The following is a 12,903-nucleotide window of genomic DNA, read 5'->3' on the forward strand; positions in this document are numbered from 1 at the left end:
CATTAAAAGTCCTATGGAAGTCACAGCACTGCAGCATGCACACAGAAGGTGTATTCTATCATTGAACAGATTTTGTGAATTAGGAACTTCTGAGTTTGATTTTCAAATAGGAGGAAGAGTCTGTGCATTAACTGCTCTTCCAGTGAAGTATCATATATGCTAATTAATTAATGGATATACACTGGTGGTTTAGAATCACACAGGATCAGTATAAAAGCCCAATAGCTGGAACACTTAATTTTTTTCCCAGAAAACCCATTATAGTTAATCTCTTCCATCCTCCCACTGTGTTCACCTTTAACATATGGCAGCTCTGTATCATGAGACTGGCACCTAAAATTAGGTAGGGCCTTGCTATTCTCCCTCCCACTCCCACCCACTTCTTGCATATGTATACAGTTTGTAAGGACCAGCTGTGAATTTTGCCCCTGTAAACACTGTTTTTCTAGCATTTTAATAGGACTAGGTTCCAACTATTCCACATTAACTGTTATTTTTCTCAAGAACTTCTATCTTAAATTAAATTTTCCTGAAAGACAAGGGAAAGTTCCCAGATATTTAAAACTTTTAGGATCTTTTCCCTTAGAAAACATCACAGGCCCTAATACATCTACCTTATAATAAAGGGGAAACTTTAATATTTCATTTAGGGTTATCTTTCAGCAATTTATCTAAAAATCAGAAGTTTCACATGGAAGCATTGTGTACTTCAGTGCAACAAAGTAGGCAGGGAAGGTGCCTTTGTTGGAAGGTATAGAATTTGGTTCATGTTAAGTAGGAGCCTGAAGTCAATACTTGTAAAATACAGTTTAATAAAAACCACACATGACGTGTTGTAGCTTTTAAAATCATACCTAACAAATCAGGCTTCCACTTCAAAAGCCAACACATCTTAATTATATAATAGTCTATTTTGTTTGGTTTTGCTTGGGAAGGAGCCATCATTAATTTTACTGAGAGCTGGGCATTCACAGAAACTGTTTATGATTTTATGACTGAACTAAGAATAGCAAAGTATGTGTGATAGATGAAGAACTTCTGTAGTATAAACACTGATGTTTTATAGCACTAGAGCTAAAGGTATCATCATAAAAGGAAAATAAATCACAGTTGATTTTACTTACTGCATGCTAAATTGAAAAAACAAAGCTGTTCCTTTGATAAGTGTACTCTACACATTTCTACTGCATTATGAAGGAAGGACCCAAAACCCAACCTACTGAGGTGTGTTCACCTTCACCCCTGCTGTCCCATTCCAGTACACACTGGCATATTACAGTATATTGCTTATCTAAGTCGTGGCTGGAGCGGCCCTTCCTAGACGAAATCAAGTTTAGTAACCTTCAAATCATAGAAGAGCTGATCTAGAAGTAAACTTCTGTGTGTTCCACTCAAATTTCAGTGAGTTCAGAGCAGCAAACCCATGATCTTCCGTACTGAACATACAATTCAAATCCCCCCAGACTGAATTCAGTACCAGCTCTGCTCCCAACTCCCTGTTAGTTGCACCAAAATTATCAGTTATCAAAATCATCATTGTAGGTGTCCCCATCTTAATAACCTCCATGTTTTGTGAGTAGGAATGGGTATTTTGAGGCGTGGAGTACGCTCTCTTTTCATTGAGCTCAAAGAAAGATGCAATGACTTTGCATCTCAAAATTGGACCTTTCCTATTTTACATGTCACTCAAAAATAGAGGATGCTTTTGAAAATGCTTCATTTTACTTGTCATCTTCAAGTCCTTCTATCTGAAAACAGAAAAGAATAATTACATAGTCACTAGAAGTTGCAAATATTTAAACAAAACTGGCTCAGCACTAACCAAGTGCTAACTGTTATTACAACTTTTTGATGTGTAACAATCCAAAGAGCTCTGCCAATCAGCTCAACACCAGTTCAAACACTTTCAGATGTAACTGTATGAATTTGGGTAATCCTGACACTTTTGGTTTTGATCTTTGGATAACCAGCTTGAGACATCTCAGAGAACTTTTAGTTTCACGAAGTGTTAATGCCTGCTGTCTGAAATACATGACTGCTGTGTCTCAAGTTAGTCACTAGGAATAAATATATCCACAGGTAACAGTCCTCTCCTGAAAACTGTACCCCCTAGTTGTTCTTTTCAGTCACTGTTGAATGAAAAAAGACTCCTTATTAAAAGACACAGCAATGATTTAGTGTAAAACGTTTTGCTAACTAAAAATTCGTGAAGACTTATAGATATCCAGGATAAAATGAACATTCCGAATAATTTGTAAGGTTTAGAAATGGTTTATTGCCAGATATTTGGGTTGTAGGTAATTTGGTTTCTCTGATTTTCACTCAAATTGTTTTGCATGACTATAAGGAAAATAATCTCAGATGTAAAACTAGGAAACTTGGCATGGGATTTTATGATAACATGAGCTTGTAATACAAGAATGTTAAGACCTTAAGCTGCTTTTGGTTGGGCAATCTTTTTTTCCTGAGAGGTTGTTTGTTTTTTAATATCAAGAACCCAAAATGGAGAAACATTCTTTCAGCTTCCACAGATTCTGCACACTCTGTCCAGGTCCTGGCCTATCATATAAGGCAGCTGTTAAAATCTCTTCTTGTGAGAAAATACATGAGACTTTTTTTTTTTTTTTTCTCTAGACTTACAAATCCCACTGAAATGAGAGTGCTGATTTTTGTTACCTCTGCTGGGTAGTTTCACTTGTGCACTGATGTGACCAAATGTCTAATTCTCCCCTATCTCACTTCTATGAGTAGGGCTGGGAATGCAAAAGTTCAGACTCCTGATTAGGTCAAGATTTGGCACTTGTGGAATAAATCATGTACACCACTCTCCATCATCAGTTCTCCTGAGATCTGCCTGGTTTTTGGAAGAGCCATCAGAAGCAGAACAATGCACAGCAGGGTTTTTCCAGTGTGTGCTTTGTCTGAAGCATGGGCCCAAGCCATTGCTCCAGTTCTATTTCATTTTAGTACACCTGTAGTTTAAACATAAGCCTTGAGTAATGCTCTGATGCATCTGCAGATAAACTGCACCAGAATTTTTATGATGTTCACTTAGAGACACAGGATTATGAGTAACTGTATATATTAAAACAGGACTTTTAGAATAATAGCAGTTAGCTAATACTGGAGTGAGACAGATTTCAGGTAGTGCTTTAAAACTGTAAAAAGTTTGCGTATCCTGTCACTCAAACCTTTGGGGTTATTCAGCCTTGGCTCTGATCCTACTGTTATTACTGTTTTTATTTTAGATTGGGCCATTTGTTTATTGTCGACAATTTTACATGATATAACACACTATTTGGCTATATAAATCTTCTTCCTAGTGATTATTGCCTTCTGAAATTGCTCATAGATTTTTCTTAGTAGAAAAGTGTTTAATTGGTTTAATCAAGGAATAAATAGCAAGACTGTCTCCTGGGGTTTCACTTTATATCCCTCAATATTTAATTAATACTCGAGCAAAATCTGCAATCCCTGAGGGAAATACAAGAAACATTTATGTTGCCTTAGGACACAGTTCCATGAAGTGACAAGTGCTTTCAATCTTGTTACAACCAATAAAAGTTAAGGTCACTGCCATCTTCCAGGACCTGCCCAGCATCTCCTGGGGTACTATTATATGTTGTATGTTCCTTCTGAAATCTTGTCTTGAAAGAGGTTACAGTCTTAAACGAATTTTAACAAAAAGGGGAAAGAAAAAACTGCTTAATTTCAAATAATCTGGTTTTGATAAATACAATACAAAAACCCTTCCCAAACTGCCGTATAGATTCCATGTCTGGAATCTGTCTTCCCTAGATGCTTTCAGGATTGATTGATTATATTTGCATCAGTGTCACTCAGTTGTTTTATTTTGTTCTAATTGCCTATCTACTAAACTGCAAACCCTTAGTTACAGTTCAGAATAAATTATTCCTTGCAGATCCTCCCAGCATTTGCTCCTCAAAATAGCAAGTTTTCTATTGCTTGACTTGGTATTCCCTTACAGCATTTAACATCTGCTTTCAAACCACTGGCATTTTCCAACGATACCAAACATGACAGATACTATGACTGGGTCTGCAAGTGTGTGCTAGCTCTGAGAGGTTATTTCATGATGAACACTAGCATTGTAGAAACAAAAAATTAGTAACAAGTTTAATTTCATAAGGACAACAGCAAAGTGTGAAAATCACTGGCTTGAAGCACTTGAAAGCTGAGAAATAATTCTGCTCCCCAAAATCATGTAATCCTAAATAAAATCAGGAACGCATTCACAAAACGTGTCAGGTGCAGCACCAGTAACTACACGTTATATTCAAACTGATTGTAAAGTGATTTAGAAACACTATCAGGTAGAGATTTGAGGGCGACAGAATTAGCACATTTCCAGCATTTTGACCATCCTGTGGACCAAATCTTGCTGTGTAGTATTTACCTAAACTCCACAATCATGGGAGGGAGCTTGTCTATAACTAAAAGGTCTGCTCTTACCACGATCCTATGGTCTGCCTTCAGGAGTAGCAGCTCCCTGGTACTCCCTTAGATGCTTCTTTGCCACCTGCTGGCATGAGGAAGGGTAATTCTGTCTCATCCTACCAAGATATGAAGGTCTTCAAGGTGCCTGGTGCAAGCCAGGACTACTCCATTTTTGTGCAGGATCTATTTTTGATGGTGTATGTTCTTACTATGCAATCTTTCAGAAGGTCCATAAGGAATGTTGATCATGGCCCAAGTTAGATGAGTAAAATAGAGATGACAGGGCCGGCTACCTTCTCAAAGGTGCAAGATTTGGGACAAGGGTTTTAAAGAGAAAAAGGATCCTTGCAAAGCAAAAGACTATTCCAAGCACAAGGGGAACAGAAACAGAAAGGCCCCAAAACAATAGACAAAGGCAGTAATTAAATCTTTCAAAGCTGTGTGTAGTCCAGCAAAGAGCTACACAGAGAGATTCTGTGCAAGAGCAAGCAGGGAAGATGATATAATCTCTAGATAAAGGATTAAGTTTCAGGATCTTAATTCAGTGGCATTGTTCTTTATTTTCCTGTTGGTCTGGCCTTTATTAGCCTCCAAACCACGACTGCATGGGGGCCTGAATACTAGTGGGTAACAAAGGAATGTGTAGTCTCCCATATTGGTAGTCATCTAGCAGATGGCATTCACTCCTTTCACAGTAACTTCAGAACATCCCAGCGGGATACGCATGTAAGTCTAAAAATTAAAAAAGCACAATATGGAACATATTTCTGGGTAGTATAAGGCATGTCCCCTTCCCACCCATTGCATCTACATCTAGCAGTGCTGTTTGCTACATTTTTTAATGATTAGTTTAATAACAACAGTGAAAGCACTAAGGAGTAGAGCTTTCAGAGCGTGCAGTTTCCTCCGTCTCAGCCTTACGGCTGCCCGTGGTACCACACTGCAGTGGCTTTGCAAAAATTTCAGTTGTGCACAGATAGGTAAAAGCTCTATCAAGCATCAGTACTCTTCAGCTGAGCATTACTGCATTTTAAAGGGCTAGTGAAGTTTGTCAAGTCAAAAAATAAGATTAAAAAAACTAAGTTTAGCAAAATCGCTACCATGGATTAAATGGATTTAGGTTATGGGGTATGTTCATTTAGGGAGGAAAACCTTGGGGTTTATTTCATATGGGCAGAGCTGTGCTTTCACTCTCACCTTCCATACTGCTCAATTTGGCAGAGAAGCACAGGGTTCATATGAGGCCAGAATTTGGCTTTCCAAGTTCAGATACAACTAAATCCTATTTGGCCCCTAATGAGTAGTGGTCCCTATTCATTAGGAGAGTTTGACTGATTGTTTAAAGCTGCATCTTGTCTCCTGAACAGATCTCAAACAAATGGGTCTTGCATAAGATCGCTTCTTTTAGAGCTAAGTAACCCTGGTGCACTGGAAAACTTCAGCCAGGTGTTATGAATGTCATCCCATGTCAAAAAGGGGGGAAAAAACCCCAACTTCAAAGGATACCACACCACTGCTTTCGAGCTCAGCATCCTGCAGAGTGGCCCTGCAGCACTTGTGTTGTCTACAAGACTCTTCGTGATTCCCTGTTAGGCTTCAGAATTTGGTCCTAGTTGGAGAACAGAATTTAAGGTGAAAAGCATGTCTCAATAATGCTCAAAATCTAAGAAAGGTACAGCCATTTTTTCCATTAGTTTTTCTCTGAATTTTTCTTTGAATTATTCTTTTCTTAAAAGATTGTCTTAAGTTCTCATTTTACAAGAAATCATTTTCCATGTAAAGAAGTATGAACCATAAGGAGGGTAATTATAATGGTATTTTAAATAATTCGCTACCACTTCTTTGCCAAAAAAATCCTTGTGTTCTCATGTTTTGTTTTTCCAAGCTCTAAAATTTGTCATGCAATTTACTAATGTTAAAAAGACAGAATAAGCTACTGACATATTTCCAGATCAAATGTTTCTGCTTTCTAACCATAAATTTGGCTACCTCTGATAGCAACGACTTGTTTGAAAACCTGAAAATCTTTAAATATTGTTAATTGCTCTGAAAATATGAAATTAATCTTTTGAACAGGAACACTTGCAAATGGAAAACATTTTACATTTAGAATTTGTAATGCTGGCTTTCCAAATATTCCTTTAATATTCAAAACAGTTCCATCAATTAAGCAAAACCTAGAGGTAGATTTGAATTCCCTCTCACTTTTATTGCTGGCCCTAACACACAAATCAGAGAGGATGTATTTCTAATACAAGAATGTTCTGCAAACCAGTAAATCTGGGATTATCTCTTCGGACTGATTATGTCAAAGCTCTTTAGCCACAGCACTTTTGGAGAGCTAAAAATAAATAGCAGGGGGGTTTATACATTTATTCTTCACCTAAACAATCTGTGCATATTGTGTGTGTCTGTCTACAATGTGAGACATGGTATCTGGACTTAATGTTTATTTATAAGAGTTCTTTTCCTAGTAAGGATTTTGGCAGAGGATTTAAAACAGACTGTCCTAGCAGAAGCGTTCAGACTTTAGTCTAGGGCAAGTTTAAAAGAACTTGAGTTCGAATCAGAAGCTTTTACAGCAGATTGACATTAGAGCAAACTTTGGCCCCATATATATGAAAATGGATGAAAACTAGTTTTTTTCTTTCTTACCAGTGATTAAACAATGTTATGCCACTGAATATAGAAAATTCTAACCCTGATTTCAGTGCCACAATTCTGCACTATTAAAGGTCTGGAGAATTTTTGCATTTAACTTGTATGAGAACAAAGTCAAGTTCTTACAGCGGTTAGCAGAAAGTTAGGCATGCTATCATTTGCCTCCTGGTCCTAAAGTATGTAGGAGGAAAATCTTCTGAAGAATAAACACTTAACAAAGAATTTTTTAGTTGATTACATCAAAGACCTGTGAATGCTTCTCCACATAGCTCTTCTATTCCTGCAGTGTCTCCCATTTCACAGGATTGATACTGCATGCTCATGAGAAGATAAAGCTAAGGATTTATGTACATAGCATGTCTAGGCATGCTACATGGGGAAGTCAAATGGGAAAAAATAAAATTTAAAAATAATTTTGTTCTTATTTGAATTCAGTAATGGGTTGCTGGGAAATGGCTTGATAAAAGCAGACAAATAAACACTTAAAATAGTGCTGCAGGCAATAAATCTTGCATTGGCAAAGCTGGAATGGATGGAATCCAGTTCATTTGGCTCCCATGATTCCGCAGGTATTGGAAGGAGTTCTGTGTTGTTACGCAGATAAATGAAATCACATGCTGGGACTTTAATTCAGAGTGCTATCTTCAGTATTAACTAATTTTTTTAATTGAAGAAAAAAATGGCATTTCCTGACATTATATAAAATAGAGCAAAGACATTTTCCTTAGTATATTTACAAATATAAATATATTCATAATATAAATATGAATACATATGTTTCCCTGTGCTGTAGAATAATGGGAATGATGTTCTTGATTAGACAGATTTTATTCACAAAGTTGTCTTAAAACATAGTTAAAGGACTCTCTTTGTATTCTTCATGTTGGCTATCATCTGACTTTCTAAATGTAAACATTGGAAACTTTGGAAAGTTGCTCTCATTTCTAGTAAAAATGAGACATTCACTTTCTTGGAATGCAATCATTACTGTACTCGAGAATGGTCAGCATCTGCTGTTGTATTTTCTGTAGCTACATGTTGTTCACTTACACTTCTGTTTTAACTTCTGTGAAACTGATCTCTACAGCTCCAATAAGGTGATGCACATTTTTGTAATATATTCATGAAGGAATGGAGTCCAGCCAGTGCTGCTCTGACCAGAAAAAACACTTATTAATTGTTTTTACGCATAACTGGAGCTTTTGGGTTTTTGTTTGGGTTTTTTTTTAAGGATAATAACTGAGGATATGGCCTTTATCTTCCACATTTTGTTTTTCATGCTTGGTCCTTACTCAGGCATTGCTTCAACTGAATTGGCTAAATTCACCAATTACCAGTTCAGAGATCAGTTAATCTATTAATGCAGCTTGTGATGTGATTTACATTAGCATCATATTTACCTCTTGGTGAATAGTATTGTTGTCCTCATCATATCCAACTTATTCTGAGCTCGGTAGACTCAAATGAAAGGTGTGAATACAAGGTAAGATCAGGGATGTGATCAAGGTAAGATCAAGGTGTGAATACAAGGTAACAATCCTATTGACTGGATTAGGGGTCACCATACCCATAACTCATTGAGTCAAATTCCCACTTTAACGTATCAGTTTCCATAGTCGGATATTCAAGAGAGAGAGCATTATCTGACAGAAAGACAAAATCTGTTTTACTTGAAAAGGTAAATCTGAAGTAGTTCCATCATGGCACTTCATATTTAGTTAAACCAACACACCTGAAAGGTGAGTATAGGCGTGGGCTTTAGGTACTGTATGTAAGAAGCTGTGAGGAAGAGCTGTTTGTCTTTTATGGTGTATATTATACATACAATATTTTTCAGCTAGTTCTTATAATGAACTTATATTACAAAATTCATCTTTGCACTGACTTGACTATAAAAACTGTGAATTTATTAGCAAGGGTTTTTTTTAAGTGAAAAGAAGCTATTTCCTTTACCAAGAACACATTATTCCAGAAGGGAGAAGAGGCTGTATCTTGCCCACACACAGTATGGCTAGCATGCATACTACCAATCATAAGGTGTACAGTGTTCTCACCCGCAAACAGTAAGCCTGTTCCATTTATCTGTCCTTACCGAGCCTTGAGCAGGTTCTTTCCATTCATATAGAAGTGTACCAAAAACTAAAGCAGCTTAGACTGCATGTCAAATGTAGGGTCTAATATACTGGGAAATGAGACCTTCAGTCCAAGTTCTAGCACCTGGAAGACTCCACATCTTGTAAAAATCTCATAGTTACCAAAAAAAAAAAAAAAAGAATTCTGTATTTGAAAGTGTTGTAATAATCATCATAACTCCAGACTGTATCTGGTATTTCTTGTTTTGAGATTGGTAAACTTTTTTTTTTTTCTTGTTTCTTTTTAGCCATGTGACACAGACAACGTCATGGATCCATCCCGTAACAAGTGCACTGAGCTTGCTTTGCTCTGAGGATGATGACGATGGAATAAAAGAGCTTCCCAGGTCTAAGAGCTGAGGACAACTGTTGACAGAAAGTAATTTGTCTAGGTTCCATATGTTAGTGAGAAGATGCACACTTTTAAATCTATGTACTTTCTAGTCTAATATAATAGTACCTGATGACATTTCTCCCATTCGAGTCCAAGGAAGTTCTGCCATTCTTTAGCTGGGTTTATTGACGGTGCTACAAAAGATGCTGGTGCTGCAGAAGTTACCCTTCAGTCCTTAACCTGTCCCAGTCTGGTGTGCAGGGATCAGTCTTACCTCAGGTTTTTTCATGATTTCTCTGATGGTATAACTCCACTGACCTGAAGTGAAATCTTCACAGCTTTGACCAGCGTAAGAGATGGGACCATTGGTTGTACTTTCACATGGTAAATTCCAGGTGATGGTTGACTGAAAGATGTAAGGTGAGCCTTTTCCTTTTTTTAACCAAAACTAGTGAGTGTAATGTAGATGTCTTTACTGAAAAAATTTATTTTTATGGAAGAAATTTGCAAGTAAGTTTTGTTAATAGAAATCTAGCAACTTATTACAAGTATTGGAGCCCTAATAACATTTAAAAGAAGTACTGTATTAAGATTTGTGGTTGAGCTTTATAAAATGTAAGTCTTTGATAGCTTGTCAAGTAAAAAGAAACAGTTTTGGTAGAGGACACCATACTCTGTCAACAATATGAGGCAAGAATTAAAATTATTCCACTGTTGTACTCTGCTAAACTGATACATACATGCATCAAATACTTCAGTGGAAGCTGTGAAGTTTCAAGTACAATGAAACCTGTGAAACCACCTCCAGGATCAGCAGAAATCAGTCACCTCCTTAAAGTTGGTCTTTAAGTAGAAGAAAATAATTTTGTACACATTGGTGATAATTTAAAGAGGATAAAGAAAATGACGGGGTGCTCGTGCAAGCTAATGAACAGGTTACTGTACCTCAATAGCACATGATATTTTAAATCCCATTATTTACAACACAATGTATGACATCAGCTTTGTCAAATATGATTCTATGCTACTTTTTTTGGAGGTTCCTTTATAAATGTGCATGTATGTGTATAATATATATGGTAGGTGTTGATGAATGAGCGAAAGACCGACCTGAAACTTTGCAAAAGCACTGCTGAATATGCCAAAGGAAAACCCTATCTCGGACCTTCAGTCCAAGAAGAGCGGGATTGTACAGTGTGAAAAAGACACAGGCTGCAATCTGCATTTTTCTGAGCAGCACGCTTAAGGACTGCAGAACCTCCCTGGAAATGTTCAGGCACACTTCTGCACTCCAGCTCACCTCTATTGGCCGATACAAAGGAATGACGCTGTGCAATCACAATTTTTTTGAGGTCTGCCTTCAGCAGGTTTGGCACTGGATTTAAAAATCCTTGTGCTCTGAGGAATGGATGTAAAGACCAGACTGATTTGCAGTTCTGGTGCCTGTGCCACACTCTCTGTCCTTAGCATTGCAGAGCTGTGCCGAGTCAGGCCCACTGTAGCTGTTGATCCTTTTGAATCAATATACCTTCTTTTAAAGCCCAAGTCAAGTCTTCTTTGAACAGTAGAGCAGCAATCTATTGCATTTGGCCTGTGAGCTGTAGAGCACATCACCAAGTGTTCTTCCTGGAGGAAGAGAGTGTGTGTCTCACAAGAGTTTTTTGCAGGCTTGGCTGGAAGTAGATGTGAGGATATATTGGATAAGCAAATAGGAAAAAATGTTTTGCACTTTTAACTAGGTCAGAACCAAATTATCCATGAATCTACACAGGTGGTGTAGATTAGAAAGAAGAGCTTGCTCAGCAGACCCACAGTAACTTATATTTCTAAGAAAACTTCTCATAGCAATAGCGCATAAATGCTTTAGCCTTATTTTGCTCCTATGGCTCCTACGTGCTTCACAGCTTCCTTTGTGTTCCTGGAGAACAGGATCTGAAGGGACAGAGCATGTGCTTCAGTTTCAGGGTTGGACACTGCAATCCTTTTTCTGAAAATGGCAGATTCATGACCCACAGAGGATATATAATGATCTGAATTCCTTGCGATATTTGCTGTAGTAGTTGTTTGGATGCTTTATGACAAGCCCTTTCAGTTCATACTTCCATGCTATCCAGATTGCATAGAGATTCCAGTTTCCCAGTTCTGTTCAAGAGAGGTTTGAATCTCCACTTGACCCTCACAAACTTGATTTATTCTGCTAGTGGCTCTGTGACAGCTAGCTGGGTGTTTCAAACAGGAAAAGCTATTTAGGGACAGAGACTATGGATCAGGCAGGCTGCATGAGCAGAGACTTCATAGAGACCTAACAGCAATTTAAAGCTGTCCTTCTGTTAGATCAGCTGGAGGAGGACAGCTCTGCACATACTGCTCGCCCTTCCTGCGGAGTGGTAATGATCTCTGGCTCTGAGCATCCAATGCACAGCCTGCTGTGCACGAGAGGGGGAGAAATTGAGACAAAATGTTGGCAATCTGCCTGCTCTGCTTTACTGCCTCCACCCACAGATGAGAACATTTCAGAAACTTGGAGACTATTTCTCCCCCTCTTATAAATTTGCCTAGAAATTAAAGACGTTAGAAATAGATCCCTGTATCTATCTAGCTGCTTCTCCCGTAAGCATTACCTCTCCAGATAATCCACTCGTTCAGATTCTCCGTTATTGAGACTACATTTTCATACCTACAATCTCCAACTGTTCTAATCTATTTTTGTACGCTGGCATACTTGTTTCCTAGGTTATTTCTCTCTAGCTCCTCTTGTCTCTTCCTTTCTGTGAAATAGTTTGTGAAATTATTTTGATTAAGCTGAAACTGTGTATATTGAGAAAATGGTTCTAGGATAGCTTAAAAAGAAATTGTAAAAAGCAGTTGGCAAAATGTGCAACACTGTAAACAACAACTTTTCATTTTTATTCCAGAATAAAAAAATTTCAGTGGAAAAGAAATGAAAGTACATGTTATATCCTTTAAGATAATGAAACTACATCTTTACAAGGGAATGGCCATGGGGCCATAAATGATTCCCATACCTCTATTTATTTTCCTTGTAAAGGTGACATTGTGAAAAATACTGTTCTGGTACACACTGGTGTTAATCTTTACCTGAATACTTGCTCCACATTGCCCTTCAAATACTGCAAATATTCCAGTAAATTTAAAATGGCACATTGTCCCATGAAAGCAAACAGCTTAACACAGATACCTACACAGGCATATTAGATACTCAGCTCCACAGGCGATAAATAACTTCCATGTAACACTACTCAGTGTCTCAATAAATTAAACGATTCTTTCGTCAACCCCACCAGATAAATATAAGCA

At 37.6% G+C, this 12,903-nt stretch overlaps 1 protein-coding gene across 5 annotated transcripts in view; it reads left to right on the forward strand.

Moving 5' to 3' along the window:
* The window catches only part of STXBP4 (syntaxin binding protein 4), a 73,961-nt gene extending 61,416 nt beyond the window's left edge, over window positions 1-12,545 (forward strand). For 4 of the 5 annotated variants that reach the window (XM_074921876.1, XM_074921877.1, XM_074921875.1 and 1 more), the window contains one exon: window positions 9,500-12,544. In XM_074921876.1, coding sequence (XP_074777977.1) covers window positions 9,500-9,611 — 112 coding nt within the window. In that variant the 3' untranslated portion in view covers window positions 9,612-12,544. Of the gene's footprint in view, window positions 1-9,499 lie in introns of all 5 variants that reach the window. The other variant, XM_074921879.1, reaches the window with a different exon arrangement.
* The last annotated feature ends 358 nt before the right edge of the window (window positions 12,546-12,903 follow it).

Source organism: Athene noctua, chromosome 18 (assembly GCF_965140245.1).
Source record: "Athene noctua chromosome 18, bAthNoc1.hap1.1, whole genome shotgun sequence".
NCBI classification, from domain to species: domain Eukaryota; kingdom Metazoa; phylum Chordata; class Aves; order Strigiformes; family Strigidae; genus Athene; species Athene noctua.